At 32.7% G+C, this 24,005-nt stretch overlaps 1 protein-coding gene and 1 long non-coding RNA gene across 17 annotated transcripts in view; one reads left to right on the top strand and one right to left on the bottom strand.

The window, feature by feature from the left end:
* LOC118680386 (uncharacterized) overlaps positions 1–24,005 on the top strand; it is a 290,728-nt gene that overhangs the window by 121,910 nt on the left and 144,813 nt on the right. The gene's annotated exons all lie outside the window — the stretch shown is intronic.
* The window catches only part of zormin, a 187,531-nt gene that overhangs the window by 46,431 nt on the left and 117,095 nt on the right, over positions 1–24,005 (bottom strand). For 11 of the 15 annotated variants that reach the window (XM_070111806.1, XM_070111800.1, XM_070111801.1 and 8 more), the window contains 9 exons: positions 22,005–22,127; positions 20,632–21,939; positions 20,230–20,571; positions 12,888–13,064; positions 11,103–11,882; positions 8,681–8,752; positions 2,645–2,839; positions 846–2,565; positions 426–586 (listed from right to left, as the gene is read on the bottom strand). In XM_070111806.1, the coding sequence (XP_069967907.1) occupies positions 426–586; positions 846–2,565; positions 2,645–2,839; positions 8,681–8,752; positions 11,103–11,882; positions 12,888–13,064; positions 20,230–20,571; positions 20,632–21,939; positions 22,005–22,127 (4,878 nt within the window). The remainder of the gene's footprint in view (positions 1–425; positions 587–845; positions 2,566–2,644; positions 2,840–8,680; positions 8,753–11,102; positions 11,883–12,887; positions 13,065–20,229; positions 20,572–20,631; positions 21,940–22,004; positions 22,128–24,005) is intronic. The other 4 variants (XM_070111799.1, XM_036359710.2, XM_036359683.2 and 1 more) reach the window with 1 other exon arrangement.

Raw genomic sequence — 24,005 nt, 5'->3', positions numbered from 1 at the left:
GCTCTACTGGTCCTTTACCTCAGTTATATAATCGTTTTTGTGAACAAAAGAAGAACTCTAGAGACAAATAGAAATCTTAAATTAATATAGTGCATTGTCGATACTCCAAAAACTAAGTAAAATTGGACCTTATACCATATATTTTCAGTTTAACTACATTTGGAAATGAAGGCAACAATTTTTCTTTCTTGACATTGACAGCTGTCAAAATTAACAACATACTTTGACATTGTTTTGACAGCTGGTATGGCATCTATCCCCCCAATGAATTTCCTGTCTCTACAGCCCTCTATTGAGCCCTTGGTTTGTTCTGCATCTAATTTGAGACTCCCACCATCTCTCCAACAATTTCATATTACACTAAATATTATATTATAAGTTTTTAATAACTAATACTTCAGACTTAATTGAATAGGTATACTCACTTTGCTATCTCGCGGTACATAGGGTTTGCCATTGTGCATCCAGAAAATATCCGGCCGTGGTATGCCACCGATAAGAGCTTCAAGCTTTATTTTTTGACCAACTCGAGCCATGGCATTGGAAAGCGGTATTTTGAAGTGTGGTACTTCTGTTGGTTCTAGAGCTGAAATTAAATTAAAAATATTATTATTAACTTTTTTATGGACAAGATAATTCTCTACATTTAATGTACATATTGGTGACATGTGGAGTTAGAAGAACCTCCTGTGTTTATCAACTAACAGATTATGTAAATAAAGAATTAATTTTTGAGAAGGTTTTTGAAAAAAGTATTAAAAGTGTTGCCTACATTTCGGCGCGAGGATTATCTCAAAAGAGGAAACGGTGAATAAATTAATAATGCATTTATTTATTTTACTTACGTTCCACAATTAAGCTTGCCGAACAGTGTTCAATGCCGGCTGGATTTGAGGCACTACACGTGTAAACAGCGTCATCTTCCAGGAAAACCTCTTCGAAGCGCAGGGTGGCCTCACCATTATTGTAATTGATTACATAATCAGGTGAATCATCAATACATTTATCGTTTTTATACCATTGCACCGTGGGTAGAGGATTTCCACTGACGACACATAAAAATTGAAAAGTACTGCCCTCTGTTGCCTTACCACTCTCCAGGAAGCGTATAATTCTGGGTGGTACCATTTGCATTTCGATAGCATTTTCACGTACCGACAAGTTGCCGCTAGTCTCATTGCTACCCACCAAGTTCGAGGCGCGACAACTGAAACGCGCCGAATCGGCAGTGAAAGTCTCTTCGATCACTAAACGACAAGTGCCACGTTCATATGTGGTTTTGTAATCGGGATTATTCTGTATGGATATGCCGTCTTTGAACCACTCTACCGCTGGTTCAGGGTTACCGATCACCTCACATTCAAAGGTGAATTTGTCGCCCTCACGTGTGATTGCATCCTTCAGTTGACGATTGAAGCGTGGCGATACATATTTGATTTCCGTGAAAATTTCATTAACTTGTATGTCTTTACGTATATTTTCTGTTACGATGCGCTGATGATCGATTTGATCGCGTACGCTTTGCAAGCGCGCATACTCGTCGCGCTTTGTTTGCTCGCGTAGCGCTTGCAAGCGTGCTTCCTCTTCTCGTGTGGCTTGTTCACGTAGCGCCAACAAACGGTTTTCTTCTTCGCGTTTCGCTTGTTCGCGTAAGAACTGTAGACGTGCTTCTTCCTCGCGCGAAGCGTGTTCGCGTAACGCTTGCAGGCGCGCTTCTTCTTCGCGCTTTGTCTGCTCGCGCAGCGCTTGTAAACGCGTCTCTTCCTTACGTATTGTCTCCAATCGTACTTCCTCTTCGCGTCTAGCCTGCTCACGTAGCGCCTGCAAGCGCGCTTCCTCTTCGCGTGCAGCCTGTTCGCGTAATGCTTGCAGTCGTGCTTCCTCTTCGCGCTTTGTTTGCTCACGTAGCGTTTGTAAGCGCGCCTCTTCCTGACGTAATGCTTCTAATCTTGCCTCTTCCTCGCGTCTGGCCTGTTCCCGTAGCGCCTGCAGACGCGCTTCCTCATCGCGTTGTGCTTGTTCGCGCAGCGCTTGTAGACGCGCTTCTTCTTCCCGTGCCGCTTGCTCCCGTGCGGCTTGTTCACGCGCCGTCTGCTCACGTATGGCCTGCAAACGCGCTTCCTCTTCACGCAGCGCTTGCTCCCGTGCGGCTAATTCACGTGCTACGCGTTCACGTTCTTCCGATTCACGTGCAGCTCGCTCTTTAGCCTCAGCTTCACGTGCAACTCGTTCACGCTCTTCCTGCTCGCGCGCTTCTTTTTCTCGTTGTTCACGCAAACGTTCCTCATTCTTTAGACGTTCCTGTACCACACTGATATCAGATCGTAGTTTCATAAATGCTTGGAATATGCCACGTACATCATTGTAAAGCGTCGAAACTTTATTTAAATCGTGTGCACATTGTGCAGCTTGTTCGAGTTTATCCAGCAACGGACCTTCGCGTGTCACTACGTACTTTTCAATATCATTGACTAGATTCGATGCCTCGACAGGGTCACGTAAATATGTGATCTTATTCGAAACGCTGTTGTAGAAGTAGCTGATTTCACGGTATTCGGCGTCGATCTGTTAAGATTATAAATAAACACATAAATAATTTTTTTTCAATTTTGAATTTATAGCTTTTTATTTTTGGACTACTTACTTTCTCCACCTTTTCGAAGAACTCTGTTGCCTGATCGAGCGATTTTCGCTTGTTTTTCACTTGATCTTTGAAGTGCCGCCATTTTTCGTTGAGTTTCTGTAGTTCCTCGCGCACATATGTTTGACTTTCGGGATTCGTAATCAACAGCTGTTCCGAGGTTGTCTCGGTAAACTTATCAATGCGCTTCTCAAGCAGCTGAAAAGAATGTGAAGGAGAGCGCATAAGTTTCATATTTTAGGAGAGGAGATCATAAGAGATTTATAATCAACATGTTTCGAGCTGTAGAATGTAGTACTGAACGAAGAATGAGTTGTACGAAGAGTTATTTGTTCTACTGAAGTGTAGTTTAAATATTCGTGCTAGCATTTTTCAATAGGTGTATTAACACTTAAATGAGAAAATGTTAAAAGTATGAAGATCGTATTATCGTGCACATTAATTTTCTTCTTAACTATTTTTTCCTATGAGCTTTTAAGTGAAATGTTATGCTTAAACATGCTCGGAAAAAATTATCGTAATTGGATTGGAATGTCGTCTATCTCTTCTATAAGAGTTCTCTGCAATTTTACCTGATACCAGAAAATAGTATAATACTAAGATGAAGTTCGGTAACGATGTCTGTACCGGCTTTCTCAAAAAATATTGTGCCTACCGCCTATGTAATTGGCTTCTGGCTATTTTTAGTAATGAATAACACTATAATGATTCAGTATTAACTCTTATTGTGTCCACTATATTTCTACCTCAAGAAATGGGCGTGCTCAAATGGTAACTTTGTCTATTATGTTACATAATGTTTGTCTGTTACTCTTCATAAATATAGTATATGACCTATTTACCATAGATAAATTCGAATTCAAATCTTGTTTAATTTTGGTATAACGGTTCTATGTAAATAACGTTGTTAGGACCAAAAGTGAGATATCAAAGTGAAATTCAATCTTAAAGCCTTTCCTGTGTAAAGATATAAAGAATATCGAATAAAATTTACACTTATTAATATAACAGCTATTTTTCTAAGCAAAACTCAAGTAGTTGACTTATGTAACCCAACATATATTTTGTCTACCTTCCGTTTAATAAACCTGTGTGATTGATTTAGCTTCTTTCTACTAATATTGAGATACCAAGATGCTGATCATTCTACAAGTATATTTTAAGAGACGAAAAACACACATATCTATTACATAACAGTAAATATTATGCTATTTATTTTGTTAGAGTTCCAAGTGAAATATTAAGATGAAATAAAGTATCGATGTGTCATTTTACTATCTCAAAAAAATTTTTTTTTGTCGCTTGGTGGCAAAAACAATATTTGCACTGTTGCCAAATTTCTCCCTTTAGCTATCATCTAAAGTCTTCTTAATTTTAGTCCAGTAAAAATTATGCCTACCACTTAGTCAATGCCAATTTATGTACTGTAATAATCAAGCAATGTAAAGGTATCAACATAATTGATTTACAACATAAAGCATTCCCATCTCCTTATTTAAAGTATAATATTCTACAGCTACATCTTTTACTATTTTACTATTTTAGAATTTTTTTCTAAAAATATTTGAATTATCGTAATTTATTTGCCTTTTACTTCTACCCATAAATCTCACGAGCATAATTTATGAATCCACAAATATTATACAAAATTTGCAAGTGATTTCTGGAAATTTTTGCACATAAAGACGCACCTAAAAATCGCTTGGCAAATAGTCTGTGCGTACTTGCCACTCTATATTCGCTCGAGCATCAATCAGTCCAAAACAATTAGAGGCGCATCAAGCGATGTTGTCTCTAATTAAAAATGGCCAACAGCTGCGCTGGCTATACGTCTGTCAGTCTGTCCATCAGCGAAGCATAGCATACAATTCGCAGAATTCTACACGGCATAAAGTGCTGCAGTTGCAATAGATACTCGACCGTTGCAACTTGAGATATTTGGAAGATGTGCGAAATTCACCACAAAATGCATAAAAATAAAGTGTTTGCATGTATGAGTGCAATTGGTTGAGCCAAAATTTAAAAAAAAAGAAAAAATAAAAAAAGTGATTTTTAAAAAGTAAAAGTTTCTTGTTGTTGTACGAACTCTGTTGCACATGCTACATGCAGTTCTTAGCTTCTGTGTACGTATATACATATACATGACTATGTCGGCCCATATATATGGCATACGCCCCAGACAAGCCTCGTAAATGTTTTATATATTTGCTTGTGTTTGTATTTTATGCCCGTATTTTGTTTCTCTTCCTTTTTTTGCTTTGCTTCTCCTAAAATATATTCAAAACATATCATCGCGTGTTTTTGCGAAACTTTTTTTAACATTTTGTTTATTAATTGTATATATGGTTGCTGCACACACTTTCCACCGAAATTCATAGACTTGGTCGCAAGACGCATTAAAAAACTGTGCGCTTGTGTGTCTTTGGGCAGTAATAAATTTCGATTTATGTTAATTTCAAAAATTCTTTATTGCACTTTTTTATCAGATTCATAAGAAAATTTCTCATAAATTAAAATGCTTTCACCATAATTGTGTAAAACAATATTTATTGCTAATGCTTTCATTTCATAGACGCAGCCAAAAATAACTCGCACGAGAGTTCTTCTTTTTTTTAATAAAATTGAGTTTTTCGTAATTTCAGAATATCATTAACGCTTTTTTAGATAAAATACCTCGGAATCAGCGGGTTTTCAACCTCTTGTACACTTCTTCTATACGATGTTGTTATGATTTACGAGTTGCCTCGTCTATAAGATCCATACCAATTCAAGAACTATAAAAGAGATTAGCACAGGAAGTTTTCTCTTTGGACCAAAAACCCTTGAACATTCTATGGAACAGGGAAAAGTGTTTAAACGTTTAACGAAATAAATTAGAATAGTTTCGCACAACTCCTTTTACACGTCGGGTAATTTCAATGTAATCCAACTAGGGTCTATCCTGTGATTTACTATGACCTCACTATGCTATATGTCAAAATTTACAAAAAAAAAAAACTTTCTATCTAAAACGGTTTAGTCTTCAAACATCACTTCTTACATTTCTACATTTCAGCTCGATTTCTATATCACCACTTTGTAGGTGGAAATTTATCTAACAATTCATATTTAGGAACTTTCATTTATAATACATTTTACACTGACAACTTGAAATTTCTGAAAAGTCCATTATTCCATAAAGTAAATTAACCCAACACGAAACATAGAGTATTATGTAAATTTATCTCATGGTCCGCTCCAGTTATGTGAGCTCTAAAGAAAGTAAAATAATAATTTTTTATTTTTATGTATTATTAAGACCCAATCGTGGCCTTAAAATAAAATAATTTTGTACTTTGTTTGTGTACTTTATTTTAACGTTGTCATTTTGCATTTTCTGAAAGTATTTTTAGACGTTTTCGAACTAATTTTTCGAAAGTTTTTCAATTTGAAATTTTTATGAAATATGTAAAATCGTTTAGAATTAAAGTTAATCTGTATGGCAAAAATAAACACTTTTCCGTTTTGTACTTGATGTACGTTGCATCCATCAACGATATATGCGAAAAATTAAATCACTGTGGCAACACCTTTAATTTTTTTTAATATAAATAAATTAAAAACATTAAAAACATTAGTTATAATGATGATGCTTTTCGAAAATACGTTTTCAGAAATTAAATTTATTACAGTTCACAAAAATATGCAGTTTGATATGGCCGCCTAATATCAAACTGCATATTTTTGTAGGTTTTTTTTTCAAAAGATGATCCTATTAATAATAATTTTCAATGAACATAAAATGTTTTTCATATAAATTTATTTTGTAGCCACTATTAATCTATTAAAGTAATTTCTCCATATTTTTGAACTTAATGTTCCAACTAGATGGCAACCCATCTCAAAAAATGTATTGGCAAAATATATATATCGGCCTCAAATTATACAGTAATATTTAATATCACTTCTTTTATCAATTTATTTAAATTGAAAATGTACCATAAACAGGTGGTACTTCTTAAAAATTTATTTTCTAATGAAGTAAGCCTTTGAAAACATTTTCAGTTTGATACCCAATTTTTTTTAATGACTCGAAATTATTAGTTATACAAGTATCATTGAACCGAATTATTTAACATGTGACAACCCTCAAAAACCAATTTTGTTTTGCAACTTTTCTAACACCTCATCAATTTCTTTTTTTTTTATCTTATATATATATTTTAGTAAATGGTTTATGCGATTGGCAACCTTCTCACTTTCTGGTTTAAAACTAACCGATTATCATCGGAGCTATTAGATAAATATTTTCACACCGTTAACCTATGGAGATTTATGGCGCTACAGAATTTTCTTTTAAGCTTTAGTGCCCAATTAAATAAATAAAAATTAATTATGTTAAAAAAAAATGTGCCTACCACCATATAAATATTTGTATATGTCTTTTATTATCATTTTTTTTAACATAAAATGCAAGTCAGAGCATTAAATACCGTAAGTGTGTGCACGGCTATATTTTTGTATACGAGTATGTAGTTTCAACTGCCGTATGTACGGGGCGTATGAGTAACATTTTGCCTGTGAAACAATTTTTGCTTTGTCCAATGTACAATGTGCAAAAGGCAAACTAACATAAGTAATGCATAGAATATTTAAAATAAATTCAAAAAATTTGCTATTTGCATATGGAGAATTTCTTAGACAGCTGTTATTGTTAAATCACTGATTTGTGGAAAAAAAATAATACAATAATTTGAAAATTTGGACAGTATTCAAAAAATTAATTTTGTTATATATTGCTTTAACAGATTTTAGCAATTAAATTTTCTTGTATTCAATAATTAATAAATATGCTTTAACCTTTTTGCTAATTTAAAATAAGATTTAAATTTTCTAATGTATGGAATGTATAAATTTTTGCAAAAATTTTCTATTATCTTACAGTATTCAATATTAAAAACAGTAAATACCCTTCTTTTGAAGCACCAACATTTTTGACGATCTAGCAAAAATCATCAATCTTGCCCAAAATTTGCCCTAAAATATCTATAAACCAATTTTTATATTTTCCATTTATTTATTGAATTGCAAAAATAAATGTTTTCTAAACTGTACAAATACCGCTATACAATAGCATTGTATATCCGGATTATTTAGTCAAATCTCCTCCATCGCATGACAGCCAATTTCGAAATGTAATTTATTGAAAAGTTTTCGCACAAAATGTTTGGCTTAAACAAATAAAATGTATGTGGCATTTTGGTAGACAGTTTTTCATGGCAAATTTTCGCAATTATTTATAATGGCAAAGTGCCACAGCGCAGCAACGCCCAGTTGCCTTTTGTGCGCTTTTATTTGAAAGGAAGATCATTCGCAATTGTTACGTTGGCGGTTATATGTAAATATTATACATTAATATATATATATATATATATATATATATTTCTATATGTATATTGTATAAATACATATGTATATGTGTATATGTATGCCAATTTGTTATTGTTTCTATGTGTGCTTGTCAACGCGTGACATTTTTTTGTTTGTGTAAAGCGAATACAAACATAAAGATTTGCGTCATATTTATTGTTCTAACATTTAAACGCATATAAACGCATAAGTAAATTGAAAAACTAAATAACAACTACAACAACTTCAAGTCAAGCAAAACAAATAATGAACTTGTCTTGTATGCGTTGACATTTGCCGGCTGCTTTGGCGCCGTCACCAAACTGATGGATCGATGAACCGCAAATGATATAGAAGTGATCGTATGAAAGTGTACTCGTATTTATGTTTACATATGTATTTGCTTAAAAGCTTGGCCATTAAGTTGTAAAGTTTTTGGAAATTTAAATTGTATAATTGCTATTTATTGATTAGGTTTTTATAGTAGAAAGTGAAGCATTGGTGAGCAATGGTTGTAGTGTTGTGCCATTGTTGAATAATCATTTTTATGGTAGATAATCAAATGAAAAGTATTGTTTCAGGCAAACAAAATTAGTTGAGAATTTCTTTTTAAATTTTAAATTCAATAAAAACTAATTAATAATTAAATACCTTTAACGGTTTGCTATTATGACCCCAACGTAGCTGATGCTTAACGGGCACCAAAAATGTTGGCATTGAGTTCTGAAAGATTGTTTTTTTGTATACATTTTCATATTTAGCTCGTTACAATAAATAACGGTTTTGTAATAAAATGCTTGTGTGTTAATTTCTAAAATTATTTATTTAAATTAAAAACAAACAGTTCAGTGGAAGAATTGGAAGAAATATCGTTTTATGAAACAAAGCAAGTACATTTATCTAGAGACTTCTAAGTGGTAAGCTATAGTGAAGTTAAGAAAACAAAATAATGCTTTCCCACAATTTGAAATTTTAGTGTTTGAACTTTCACCAAAATTTCTTCTAGGCTGCTTTAAAAAAATCGTCATAATAATCCATATGAATCGAGGGTTTCAAATATGTCCTGAATTTTTTTAATATGTATAACATCGATTTCTTTTATTAACAACCAAAACTTTGGAACAGAAATCGCAATAGATTCAAGAAGTTCAATATTAAATATATATATATTTAAGTTGTATATAAGTATATATATAAATTATACAGTTCCCTAAATGGCATGGTTTTTTCTATGTTTTCTGGCCTGTATAACAGGACATCGTTGTCAAACCGATTTAGAAACCTGAAGATCTTAATCTGATTCCTTAATTCTTCCTTTTTAACTACTTCAGCAAAATATTCCACATAAAATATTTATTTGGGTCTCTTCATATGATTAACAGCCTCAATTCGTTTCTATAAGTATAACTTTTCATTTGAGGAGGATTTCAGCAAAAGCCTCAATGCTAAAATCTACGAAAACAAAACAGTGTTGTCTCAAAGTTACAAAACTCTTTACGATATAGTTTATGGGTTTTGAAAATATGTTCTTTAAATGACCAAAAATCAAACTTATTTAATTTTATCTTGAGGTAAATTTTCGGCTTATTTTCGTCTCATCGAAATCTAAGTTTTAATTAAGAAATTTTTCAGCTCGCAAATGAAGTTTATCACAAGAGAATAAGGTGAATTTGATTTCGGAAAATTTATAAAAATTACAAAATTAATGCCAATACTTGTATATGTCCGAAATAGGAAATGTTTTAGAAGCTTATTTCTCGTATAAAAGTTCATGTTTTAATATTGAATTAACTTTAATAACACATATTTGGCTAAATTGTAATTGATCTGAATGAGTGTACTTGTTTCTGCGATTTTAATTAGTTTTCACTATTTATAATAAATTAGAATATACTAACCACCTCAAGAAAAGACACTTTCTGTGCTAGCCTTTTCTAGCTATATGATTTATTTATCTATAAGATTCACTTTTATTGTGTTATATAAATTTTTACCCGAAAATCCTTTCACTTTTTTTGTTTTTACAGTTATTTGCTAAGATAAGTGTTAATTAATATAATTTTATTATTTTTTCGATTTTTTTTTCAAAAAACTGTTTTTAAATCAAAAGACATGTTATTTTCAATAAAATCGAATATCTAAAAAAAATTTTCAAAAATATTTAACTTTCAATTGTTATATTATATTTTAGAATGTTAGACGAATTTTTTTGAAATTAAGTTTTAGTTTTTGTCAATATTTCGAACAACACACTCATAAAAAAATATGAAAACTTTTGTCAAAACGTTTTATTATTTTATTTTATTGTTTGTAAAAATTTGCTAAGAAGTTTTTGTCTATTTAAACTAAACAAACAATTTTTTTATAGGTTTCAAAAATTGTGGTAATGTTGAAATGACTAAGTTTTTTATTGCATGGTGTAGATTTAATTATTGTATTTATAGGTTTCAAAAATTGTGGTAATGTTGAAATCACTAAGTTTTTTATGACATGGTGTAGATTTAATTATTGTATTTTATTATTTTGATTTATTCTAATTTTATTTTAAAATACATCTGAAACTAAAATTATGGCGAATATCTCAAGGCCTTCCTGTTTTGGAGATTATTCCAGCATTTTTTGTTTAGGTTAATTAATTATTTTTTTTCTTTATCTATAAATTTTTTTCTTCTACAAATTTATTGAATTTTTTTTTTAATTTTTTCAAAACATATATGATATCGTGATGTTCTTGATTATTCAAACTTTTTTTTTTTAAATAACTGACGCACAACACCTTGTTCATTGTTCATTGAACCACAACTAAAATTTGTCCAGCAAAAAAAAAATAAAAGTAATTAAAATGAGGAAACAAAACATCTTGCGCAGCATCGCGTACCTGCCACAATTCGATACACACCCATTTTCACACACATCTACAAATATATGCACCACTACATGCCAACTTTTGCATACAATAATGATTTTATCGTTGCCTTCTATTCACTTGTCTTTTATATTATTCATTATACACAACACCTCCAGCTTTACAGCTCACGTGCCACCCCCTAATCACACCCACTCGAATACTCACCTCAATGGTGCGCTCAAAATACTCGAACGCCAACGATGTTGTCTTCGCCGCCGCCAAGCTGTCAACACTTTGTCCATTGATCTCATGCAATTGCTTGCTAACACTATCCAGACTGCGATTAATATCGCACAGATCCGTTTTGAATTGTTCCAGCTTGCCGAGTCGCTCCAGACGCGACATTCTCTCACTATTGCCGGCCTCGAAATGAAGACGCAAATTCTCCAGCAATTTCAGTATGCGATCGGTGTCGATTTCGCGTGCGCCCGGCGGTTCCAGTGCACGCACGCGATCGATCAGCAATTCGGATTGTGTGATTAACGATCTAAATTTATCCATACAATTATCGCGGAATTTCTCATGCTCAACAATGGTGCGCTCAATATCGGCCACCTCACCGCTGCTGCCCAACTGACTTTGCTGTTGCTGTTGTTTGGCGAAAAAGTCATCGATGTTGCGTTGCAGTTCGGTGATCTCGACCAAGAATTTGAGTATATTCTCCAGCAGTGTTTTGTAGTCGTAGCGTATACCCTCCAATTTGGATTTCAATGCACGTAAATTACTAATGACCTGTTCGATTTTTTGCAATGATTCGGGATTTTTCGTTTGTATGCCGAGCGTGGTATGTATGCGATGCTGGAGCTCATCCTGCGCCTTGTCGATGTCCTGCAGCACATGTGTGAGCTTGTCGCTAGTGATCGTGTGCAATTGACGCGCATCCAGGGAGGATGAAGTGAAAACTGGATACAGCTGTGTATCTACTTGGGTTGTCTTTGTGGCCGTCTGCGGTTGGTTTATGGGCGGAAAATGAAAATAGAAAAATTTATATATTTTTTTAATGAAAATACACAATTGGCGTGAAGTTTGATGAGTGAAATGTTTACGTGAAATTTTTTTGTACAACGAATTTGTTTGTTTAATTTTGATTTGTATAAAAAATTGTTTTTGTTTATTTGTGCCACTTTATGGTTTTGCTTATGTGCAATTTTTGGATTATAATTTTGTTAAGTTTTACTTTTGCATTTTTTCAATAGTTTTTACATATTCAACATTTTCATTTTGGCTGTGCGATGGTTTTAGTTTTATTTCCCAAATATTTTTTTTTTGCATTTGCAATTTTATTTTGTATTTATTTTAAATTTTATTACTTTGTTTTTTGTGTATTTTTTAATTTTTTACTTATTTCAGTTTTTATTCATTTGTTAATTGCTTAGTTTATGTTTTTTCTATTTATTTACTTTTAATTTTTTCTATATACTTATTACTTTTATTTTATATATTATAATACTTTTTATATATATTTCTATTCATTATTTTTTTTCATTTGTTATTATGTACTTTTTTTTATGTAAATCATTTTTTATTTATTTATTTTTAAAAAGTTTTTTTATTTTTTTTTTTTTTTTTTACAATAATTACTTATTTAGTTTAATTTTTTCAATTTATTTATTTATAATTTTTTCTATATATTTATTGCTATTTTATTTAATATATTATTTTTTATTTATTTTGTTATACGTTTGATATATTTTTGTATCCATTTATCTTAACATCCTTTTTTTAATTTTTTTAATATATTTATTGTTACTTTTATTTTATTTATTACTTATTATTTATATTTGCTTAGTTTTTATTATTATTTATTATTTATAATTATTAACTTTTTTATTCTAATTTATTTTTCTATTTTTTATTTTTATACAATTTTTGATAAATTTTTTTTTTATTTTTTCATAAATTTGTTTTTTAAAATTATTTAAAAAAAAATGCATATGCCCTCCCACTTACCTCCTCATTGTCACTCATGATTTTCTCCAGTATGATTTCGACTTCACGCTTCTCCGCTATTTGCGTTGTCCAATTGTCGAGACTGGTTGTTACATCGACTTGACGCTTACTGAAACCGTTGAGGATATCTTCGACTGCCGTCACTGAGGATTTCGTTTCGAGATATGGATCTACGATCTGTACGAAAGCGCCAAATGCGATTGTGTGTGTGAGGTAGTTTATGCGTGTGCGCCCAACGCCATACATTGTTGTTGTTGTTGTTGATTTTTGAAATGACAGAAATAGCAGAAATGTTGCTGTTATAGATTTTCTCTTATTTTCCATTAATACTTCTATTTATATGGTATAGATGTACATACATACATACACACATTTCTTTAGACATTTTGTTACTAATTTTGTGTTTATTTTTTTCCGAACCGCAAGCATATGTATATAAGCGTATATGTGTGTATATAATATTTATGTATGTTGTGTTAAATGCTCAATATTTGTTGCTGTGTTTTCAAGTATTTTGTAGCTGGGCATGCTCGCTCCCGAAAAGCGCGTGCCGCTTTTAAAAGAATCTCAAAATCAAAGCAAAAGGGACGGAAGTTGCACTATTGTGCCACTCAGCTGGGAGTTGTATGCTTCGAGGCGCATATACCATACATATGTAAGTGGTTGTATGTAAATGCTTAAGTACAGTTGTAGCTTTTTGATATAAATATGTTTATATGTATATGTAAGTCTGTATAGGAATATATATTTTGGTTTGGCAGCGTATAAATTAATTTATAGCAATAAAAGTGTTTATCCATTATATATATGTACTCAATTAGTTTGTTATTTACTATCGGTGGTTGTTTTTGTTTTCCGTTTTTTTATGTTTTATTGTTTTATTTTTAATTTTTTTTTTTGTTTTTAGGTGGCTGATAGTCTTTTTCATAGTATATAATGTTATTGCAAGCTTCTTAAAGCTAAACTAATTATTACTTGTGTTTCGTGTAATATTAGTTTATAGATAAAAGAGTTTTTCTAAACGGGTTTATTGGCTTGTAATTATCTATTTAATGGCGTTTTCGAGTGCACTTATTTTTGAGTATTAATTATGTTGTAATTGTACGACACCCTATCGCTTAAGACTCTTGTTATGCTCCTTTCAATTTATCTTTAAGCACCACTTAAAAAGAAATACAAACAATAAAATTCTTGGAATTTTTTATGAAATAAATTTTTTGTTTAAAATCATCGATTATTCTGCTTCGATGTTTAAAACGTAAAAAACAGCGATTTATTGTTTATTTTTGCAATGTACTCCTATGCTGCTGCTGCTCATCGTCTACAATTTTTTATTTTGATTTATTGCTAGCGATTTAACCTAACAAAATATATCCATATTATTCCAATAACACTATACAACATAAACGATTTTTTCGGATATTGAATCAAACCAATGCTTTTCGACAAATTGAGTCATAAGTAAATAAGTAATTTCTCAGTTTTTCGTAGTTAACATCCAAAATTTTAATATTTATCTCCGAAGTTCGAAATTAGCCTATTTCGGACATCGTTATTAATTGCAGTATGTAAGTTACCAAAACGGTAAAAATATGGGCATACAATAGTCTACACTTTCCTCTTATTCCAATGGAGTACATCAAGTTCTTTACTTCAATGATTACTGAATTATAAAACATGGCATCTCTATAGCTACAGTATAACTATAATAACTATGCAATTATTTCACATATCGACTTACATTATTAGACGGCAACACTAGTCAAAAAATAATATATAAAAAATTATAGAAACGACTTTTTTTTTAATTTTTTAGCCTACAGTGATCATTTGGTTCCATCAAATATAAAACCTATTAGCATCTTATAGGAGAAGAAGATCAGTTAAATATAAGGCCAAGGGGCACGCGATAATCTCAATGATCTACAGAATCTATTTGATGGACAACTTGGCAGCGATTTCCTTTAAATTATTTAATTTCCCTAGCAAAGAATCTTGATTGATCTTAAAGAATCAGCTAAATTTTGAAAATTACTACCTCAAGGTTTTTCCACCTACTCTGTCCACTAATGTATATGGTACAACATTTAATGGACTGAGTAGACGTCATATTAAATTCGTTGTATTATTGGAATTACATATTAGAAAAATTTTTACAATATATTATATTTTTTTTATAAAGGAATTGTGAATTTTGATTTTTGTCAAATTTATTGTTTTTTTTTAAATAAAATTGGGCTCAATGACAGCGATATTTTTGGAGCCCTAGTATGATTTTCTTTTCTGCTCAGCAATTTGGCTATGATATGTTAAAACACTTTTATGTACTTGTCATGTCTTTTTTGATTATTTTGATCAGCGTTTGGAGTAAACTCTGCCATATTGCAAGCAATTTTCGCTGCCACGCATACATTCAAAAAGTGTGTATATATGTTTAAGATACAAGAGTATAATCTACTTGTGCCTTTTCGATGTGAGATAGACAGCAGATGCCTGTGCAGCTGCTCCCTTTTAATAATTTTCGAAAATTTTATTTAATTTTATACACAGTAAATAAAAACGTTTGTTTATTTTGTATATTATATACAAAATATGTGTGTATGCAGTTATACGTACTTATAGTCTAATACCCAGTTAGTGTTTAATAGATTGAAATATTTTGCGAAAGTCGCCAAGAAAATCAAATCATGCAGCTTACCAACTTAATTAGCTATTTAGTCGCACTAATAATTGTTTGTGGGGTATACATAGATATAAATATATATATTATATTTGCAATTTAGATATTGATGAATAAAATCCTAACAAAAAATTTTTTTTTCATTAAAGATTTTGTCAGATGTCGTACTTTTAAAAATAAAGTGAAGAACTACCGAAAAATTTGAAGAGCTTTTTTAGGCGTTTTTTTAATATGTGTGTCTTCGTATTATTTCTATGAACTGTCGGCATTTTTATAAACAATAATATTATAATGAAACTAAAACTGAGATATATATAGATATAAAAGACTCTGTAGCGGGGTTGCCCTTTTAATTCGTTTTGCTTTTTAGCCTAAATGTAGGCAACGTTTTTCGTTCTTATTAAATTTAAGTAAAATATTGACTTTTTATGTTATTTCCAATTGCTAAAGTAAAATCTACCGAATAAAATTTCGAGAAATGTGAAAAATAAACAAAAATGTAATGGTTATAATAAGAAAACTAGATATTTAAAAAATTGCGCAAAAAAATCCATCAAATTTTTTACAAAACATAAGAAAATTATTAAATAAAATTGACTTTTAGTTTTGCTATACATTTTAACCCATTTATAGAGGTTCAAGCTTCCGCTGAATGCAAATCTTCTATCAAATTATACATTTTATAAAACATTGCCTACAATTAGGCGTAGATGACTGAATTTTTCCAGCTAACTCGATCTAACAATAAATATAGAATATATTCTGTTATTATTTAAGAAAAAATTTGCATGACATTAACTTCATAAATAAATCATCTGAGGTTAAGTTAGTAAATTTACTTCACTTGCCTTGCCACCTTTTCAAATATTTGCTGAGTGCATTAACTATTCTGCAGCTACAACTGTATGATTACCTACACACTGTATGTAATGTAATGCAATGAAATTTCTACAATGTAAATTCAAATTTGATTAGTTTCACTAGCCATTCCTCACATTTCAACACATTCATCCAGACGTCTGTGGCATAACATGAAGTTAGCGACTACTCCCATGGATCTTGACTATTTTTAGAAAGTGTTTATTGCCTTGCAAGTCTACTGCAAATGAAATTTTATTTCTTCTACTTCTGTTTGTTTTCTTTCTCGCTTGCCTAAAAATACAATATCTGCTTGCAAATATTTGCCAAGTAGATTTTTGTAAGTTCCTTGCTTTATTACTACAATACTGCAACTTAGTGAAACTCTTTTAATAGCTTCATTTGCTTGCAACACACTGTAATTGTACAGTTCTCTGGCATCAATGTTTACTTTTACCCGAAGCTATTCGAAAATGCACATATGTAAAGGGATATTGTACTCGTAGTTTTACTCACATAATTTCTAAGAATTCTGGTTTCACTCTAAATCTTCTATTTTTGAAGAGTGTGAAGTGGAGCACTCACTAAATAATTTTTTGTAATGGGTATGATTTTCACTTGAACATGAAAAAAAACAAGTTTTCGGGAGAACATACACACCAACAAATGTATGTAAGTATAAAATCAGCTGATTAGTTTCAAAAGGCACATAAGATCGGAATGGTTTGAATATTAGCTCTAAAGTGGTTACCTAAGGCCAATAGAGGTACATTTTTAAATGAAAATTTGTAAATTCAAATGGGAAATATTTGTTTATCCATATTTAAAAATTTTTTTTAGTTATTAGAAGGACACGTTCTAGACCCTAAAATGATTATATAAATGATCAGGGTGAAGAGCTGAGTGGATTTAACCATGTTCGTCTGATTGTATATTCGTAAACTAGTCTCTCAGTTTTTTAGATATAGATCTGAAATTTTTCTAACGTTTTTTCTCCCAAGAATCTGCTGATTTCTCGGAATGGAAGATATCGGTGGTATACAAACTGGCCGATTAAAATCAAATTCGTGTAAGGAAAACTTCTTAATTTGATATAACATCTTGAGAAAATTTAGCATAGATTAATGTAAATGGTATTAGAGGTGGCTAACGCTTTTTTTTTGTCTGTTTTGTGTTTTTTTTTAGTTTTTTTTTGTTTTGTTTTTTTCTTTTAGAAAAAAAATTTCATTTTTACTGTCAAACATAACTAACTCCTCTCACCCACTGGTTCTTAAACCACTTCCCCAGTTCCTACTTCAAAACTGGTCCTTCCTTTGCATATCTTCCATGTTCTCCGCACTACCACAAAGAAATATTTTAAATCAACAGTACATTTGTGTGTCGTCAAAAATATATTTCATGTTTGGTTAACATGTCAGAAGTGGGCACTAAGTAAAATTAATTTCGCTGTCATAATGAAATTAATTGCAAATGAGTTGAATGTGGCAAGTGCTTGTTCTGGCTGCGTGATCAACTGTTCTTCAAGCAAAAAGCACTTGCTAGTACACTGAGAAAAATTGTTGTAGCTTTCAAAAGTTTTGCTGTCACTAATAACAGCAACAAATATAATGTGCTTAACCCTCAATTTCAATTTATACTGAATAAATTACTTTCGGCCGCTGTAATAGCTATAGTAAATCATATATTTGCCATACAGACGGAATGATAAAAATCAAGTCTTATATGGAATCTATAACAGCAACGTTAACAGCAATTGTGGCTTTCGAAGGTTCTGCAGTTATTTTTTACCAGAAAATAAGGAGAAAAAACTTGTTTTGTAGATGCTACTACGTTTTGCTAAGATGTGTCAACTAATAAATAGTCGAGAAAGTTCTCATCCCCTTTTTGATATGAAATTTTTCTAAACTTCAAAGAAGACGAAAAAGTTGGGAGGATAAAAATATGTAACGCTAAAAACTACCTAAATGGATATAAATAAATAATACTTTAAAGCGCTATCTCAAGCCAAACACGCATTAGAGATTAGGGGGAGCCAGAATTTTAATAAAATCGATTTTTTTATTTTCCTAAAGTATAATATCTTAGAAATATTCTCTAACAATTAACTTTTGGTTTTTCCCAAAATTTTTGTCCGATTGATTTTAGATTTATCTCTACATATTAATGATTTGAATTTTTTCAAGTCTCTTTATCGTAATATTTGTCTGTAGCACTTCTCGAAACCTTCGCTTTATAAACGGACACCTCTTAGTATGTCCTGAAGATGAACTGAATGTAGCCTCTTATATTTTAACATAAAAAGTTTGAGTGTGAAGAAAATTTTGTTTAAAAGTTAGTGAAATTTGAATTCTAGTTTCGTTTTCGCCTGTTGCCTTAGTATGGTAGAAGTAGTGGCGAAATATACTCAATGAATGTTTTTACACAGATCATCTAGAATTTCTCCAAATACAATCGTTATTCCTTCAGTATCCGTTAGCTTATTATATCGTTGCTAGTTTAGAACATAGAGTAGAGATTTTAGCGAATATAAAGCCTACTGATCTTGTAAAAAAAATCTGATATTTTGACTTAAGAATCTTGGATTGAAAGTTAGGGGCTTTTTTCCATATTAGGTCAAAATGCCGAATTTCGTGAAAGAACAAAACTGTTTGTACAAGATAAAACTTAAATACCGAAAAACTTGGTTATTTGAATTTTTCACATGAATTTTGAGGTTATGTCAAAAAAGTCTGTATACAAAGGTTATAGAACTTTTCATTACCTACAATATTGGTATCTAACTTTTTTCTATAGGACTCGTACTTTTGCCGGAAATCGACTTAAACTGTTTTTAACCCTTAAAAGATCTACCACGCCCCTCCTTTTCCGCTTCCCGATCCCACATCGCCCGTAAATTATTTTTCCCTTAATTTTTGTTATTTTATCTGTCGTCTCCGATGGGTTTCATCCTACTATGTTTTTTGTGTTGTTTTCATTATTATTATCTACCCTGGTCTATATGTAAAATCGCCTTAAAATTATTATTTTTTTTTTGTTTTGAAGTCAGACCAACTTTAATTATTGATTTAATTTGAATTCGTTGGCTTCAAGTAATTTTTGGTTACAGTTTTTTTCGATTTTTCATTCATGCACCTTTGTGAATATCAAATACCAAAATAATTGGCTACATTTGCATACCCTGCTTTGTTATGTTTCTAAGGGAATTCTTCTAATTTGGTTGAAGTAAAAAATCATATAATGGAGTTCACTGCGAAAGTAATAAATATTTTACATAAAAAAATTGTGATATCAGAGAACTATAAACCTGATATTTTGTATCATTGGATTTGTAAAGAAACTATTTTTGCTTTGTAATATAATATTTGGAACTAAACTCTTGTCTAAGAACGAGTTGGAGCTTTAGGTATATGTGCATCTATAGTCCTTTTACATTTACATATTAATTAGTATTCTTATATTGTTAAAATTGGCCGAACTTTGTGCAAATAATACTAGATAAACTTAGTTAGTTGCTTATATTTAATTAGTCAACAAGTAACAGGTAACCAGCGTATAAATTTGAAAAAAAAAATGAGATAAGAAAAGCGTATGGTAACAACAAATTTCTCTACCTAAGCATTTTAACTGTTAGTTTCAAGATATTTTAGTAATTCAAGCCAATACATATTATAAAATAATATATAATTATACTACTAAGTATTATTAGATATAACTAAAAGCCGAAGAATCACCACTATTGCTTTCTAAAATACCCCTCCACAAATATTTAGTCTTGTAAATAATATATGAAACAGAAGTACACACTTTCAAATTGATAAAACGTGTTCCCAAACTCTTCAAATCTGCATAATCGGCGCGTATGTGCTTCCAGTTCTCTTGCAAAAATTGTAGTTTCTGCTCGTCGGCCGTTTGTTTTAACTGTTTATCCAGATTATCCAACTGACTCGCCAACTCATTAGCTTTCTCGAAGAATTCAATAAGCAAGGAAACACAATCGACGCGTTTCAGCACCAAATCCTTGAGCTCAATCCAATGCTTGTGCAGCGCCTCAGCCTTAGAATCCACATCGTAACGTTGCTGTGGACTCAACGACTCCAGATGCGCTTTTATGGACTCCAGCAGCAAATTTATGAGTTCGCCTTTGATCTGTAAAACAAAAGTTTGTAATCAGTTAATGAAAATTTGCTTAAAAATCTATACAACAACCTCCAGATCCTGCATGAGCTCGTGATGTTGCAGTAGAAATTGTTTACTCTGTTCCAATGTGCTGCCCATATCGACGTGCTGTTGCAAATACAATTGTCCCGAAGACATCAGCCAGTTGAGCAAATCATTGTACTGCGCCAAAAAGTCCGCAAGCGCCTTCTGTACACGCTGATGATCTTCATTACTGGTCGAACAAATGCTTTCGATGTACGTCTTACGATTCTCAATTTCGTCGAGCACACGCTTCACACCCTGTGTTTCGGGTTGGGTGCGACCGACCTCGTCTAATATACTATAGCCGAGTCGAAGTGGCTCCTCCGTAAAACTGCGCACGTCACGCGTCACTTTCGCATACATGGCAAAACTCTCGGGGGTGTTGGGCGGCAGACGCACATTCGCCAACTCCACTTCAAGTTTCTCAAGCACGCTCAACGTGTTTTCGGCCTTGGCGAAGAAGTCACGTGACTGCTGTAACCAGTGTTCACGTTGATCCACCAGATCTAAGTGTTCCGTGCATGCGCTCAGCACGTTGTAGGCGCGCGCACAAGCCTCATCGCCAGTAAAAGTACCGGAAGCCTGTAATTTTTCTTTCGCGCGTGTGATCTTCAACGCACGATCACGCAACAGCAAAGCTTGCTGTTTCCATTCACGATAGTTATGCAGTGCATTATTTGCCGAGTGTTCGCACTCGCCCAAACTGAAGAGACTGTCGACTTCGCTGCGTTGCTGCCGTAAGGCCGCCTCCACTTCGTCTAACTCGCGTCCAAGCAGCGCCAATGTGAGACAGTGTTCCAATTGTACTTTACGCGTTTGCCATGCAGTCTCCAAAGCATTGCGGCGATCGTGCAGTGCCTCCAACCACAACTGGACCTGGTGAAGAGCACGTGCGGCATCACGTTTGATATGCTCGGGTCGTGTGTCCAATGTTTCCAAATTTACAAGTTCTTTCAGCTGTGCGAGCAGCTCGTTGCCATCTTTTAGCGCCGCCATTACTGCGGTGAGCATGTCGATGCGCAACTGTTTGAACTTGTTGAGGAACTCTTGCACGGCCGTCACTTCGATTGGTAGCATTGTGTCAATGCAAGCCACCTCCAGTTGGTCCATGCGACGCTGACACTGTGCCATCTTCTCTTGCAATTGTGTGCCGAGGTGGAGTATGTGTTGACGATCGTGCAGTAAATGCAAAATATCCTGCCAAATGATGTTCAACGTATCGGCCATGGCGTTGACTAGTTCGGAACTGATACGCTTGCTGGCGAGTAATTTGTCTGCCTTCTGTACGAATTCGTCCATCGGGCCAGGTAGATTCTAGATATGCAAGAGTATTAAAAACAAGTTACTAATTGTTAAACTTGTGTAAAAATTGTACTAACCTGTATATTCCTAAGAGTCTCATCGTGATCCCTCTGCAAGCGTATGGACTCATCGAGATTCGTGCCTAATGTTGTGATCTTTGGCTCTAATTCAACAACCTTAATATATAATTTGTCCGGACTCTGTAAGAAAAATAGTGTGTAAGGTTTATCCTTATCGGCAAGCAGTAATTTGAAAGTGTTTTATTGTCGTGGGGTCAGGACAGGAACAGGACTGAGTTTACATTGTTAGCGCTGTAAAAGTGGTGTAAGAGAGTTATAAAAAGGATGTTTTAGCTGAAATTAATTAAGATCCAAACGTAGATGGTTTTTTCTTAAAAGAATATTGAAATTGCAAATAAAAGTACTTTATCGACCAAACATGGAAGACCCAAAGAACGAATTTTAGATTCAGCCTACCAATAATTTGGGAGGAGAAAATATTATAAAAAGGCAGTTGTGGTCTCCGATTTTAAAATATAAGGTAATCGTAGGAACGGTCTGGAGAACTCTTCGTAAGGCAAGCTCTATTCCAACTTTAATACCAACATGCTAAATGTCAGAAAGATATCAATTTATCTTTCAAGTTAGTATCTTTCTTGAGAAGTATTCAATTTAAGAACATCAACGTTGATGTTTCGATTACATAACTGTAATAACGTCCAAGGGCTCTTCAACTATTTTTTTTTTTCATTTACAGCAATCTGGTAGGATAAGGGACTCGCATAATAAATAGGAGATAAGCCGAGCATTCCGTTAGTATATGGTGAACTTTGGTAGCTTATCAGGAACCATGTAACGAAAAATTGTGAAAAGAAACATTATGTCAACCCATTGAGAAGTAAGGTTATTAAAAATTTCACCATTTTTAATATTTCCTCTGTAAAACTTCTCACGCTGGGTTTCTGATAACAAAGTATTGTATCCCTATAAAATAATTTATTCGATTTTTTCCTGAAAAACTGATGTAAAAAAGTAAAATTTTAAGCTAAAAAGTTTGCTATAAATGTTTATAGCAGCCTTCAGCGTCAACATATCGTTAGACAACAACTTTTCTCTTTCCTTTTTTAACACCTCAAACAGCATAAGACAGCATAGCAGAAACCTCATAACAACTAACCAAATCTGTAAGAGAATCGGAATGCTCTAAGAGGAATCGTAAACAAAGTAACGGATGCGAACGCGCCATAATTGGACAACGATGACCTTCATTGCTGACAATAAGGAAAACAGATACTCGCTCACCACTACATACTTATATAGGTATGACGAGCAAATAGAAATTCCTGTTGTGAGAGAGCAACACTCGCTAAATAACTTCCATGCAAGTAGAAATAACAACAACATGATCAAACAAATGACTAACCGAACAACAGCAATAACAATGACGTATGCAGAGAAATGGCTGGTCAGGGGAAGGAACTCAATTGCGAAGCGGTACTTCACAAGTTCGCTGCCACTGCCACTGTCATGACCACTGTCAGTGCCACATTTGAGGCAAGCCACTGAGACTTGACGCAGAATTATGCAGTCGTCTTGTCATTTATGGTGGCAGTTTTGCCGGTAGTCAGCCGCGGCACGTTGTCTGAGACAGCTGAAGTAATGGTCACAATGGTTGCTACTTTCGTGATTTGCTACGTTTTCATAGTAAATTTGCTGCTGGTTTTCCATTTTGCTGTTACTTTTAACTTTACTATTCTTCTGTAGTCATAATTTTTCTTCTTCTTTGATTCATTAATATTGATTGTTAATGACTTTTCACTGAGATATTTATTTTTACTAGCAAAATTTTTCAAATGTATGCTATGGCAGAGATTTAATTCCAAAAAAACCCAAATTCAAGCTGGCAATACAATAGTAAAGATCTATCTCTCTCTCTCTCTTTATCTCTCTTTTTAACTCTTTCTCTTTTTAATTACATAAGTGCTCCCCAAGCGTAGAGATTCGAGAATGGTGAATATTTACGTACTTTTTCTCACTTCTTTAGTTAAAATTAGAATCTATATACAGTTTTCAAAAATG

This window comes from Bactrocera oleae, chromosome 6, assembly GCF_042242935.1.
Source record: "Bactrocera oleae isolate idBacOlea1 chromosome 6, idBacOlea1, whole genome shotgun sequence".
NCBI classification, from domain to species: Eukaryota; Metazoa; Arthropoda; class Insecta; order Diptera; family Tephritidae; genus Bactrocera; species Bactrocera oleae.
The sequence above is the reverse complement of the archived record's forward strand: the minus strand, read 5'-3'. Positions and strand labels throughout refer to the sequence as shown.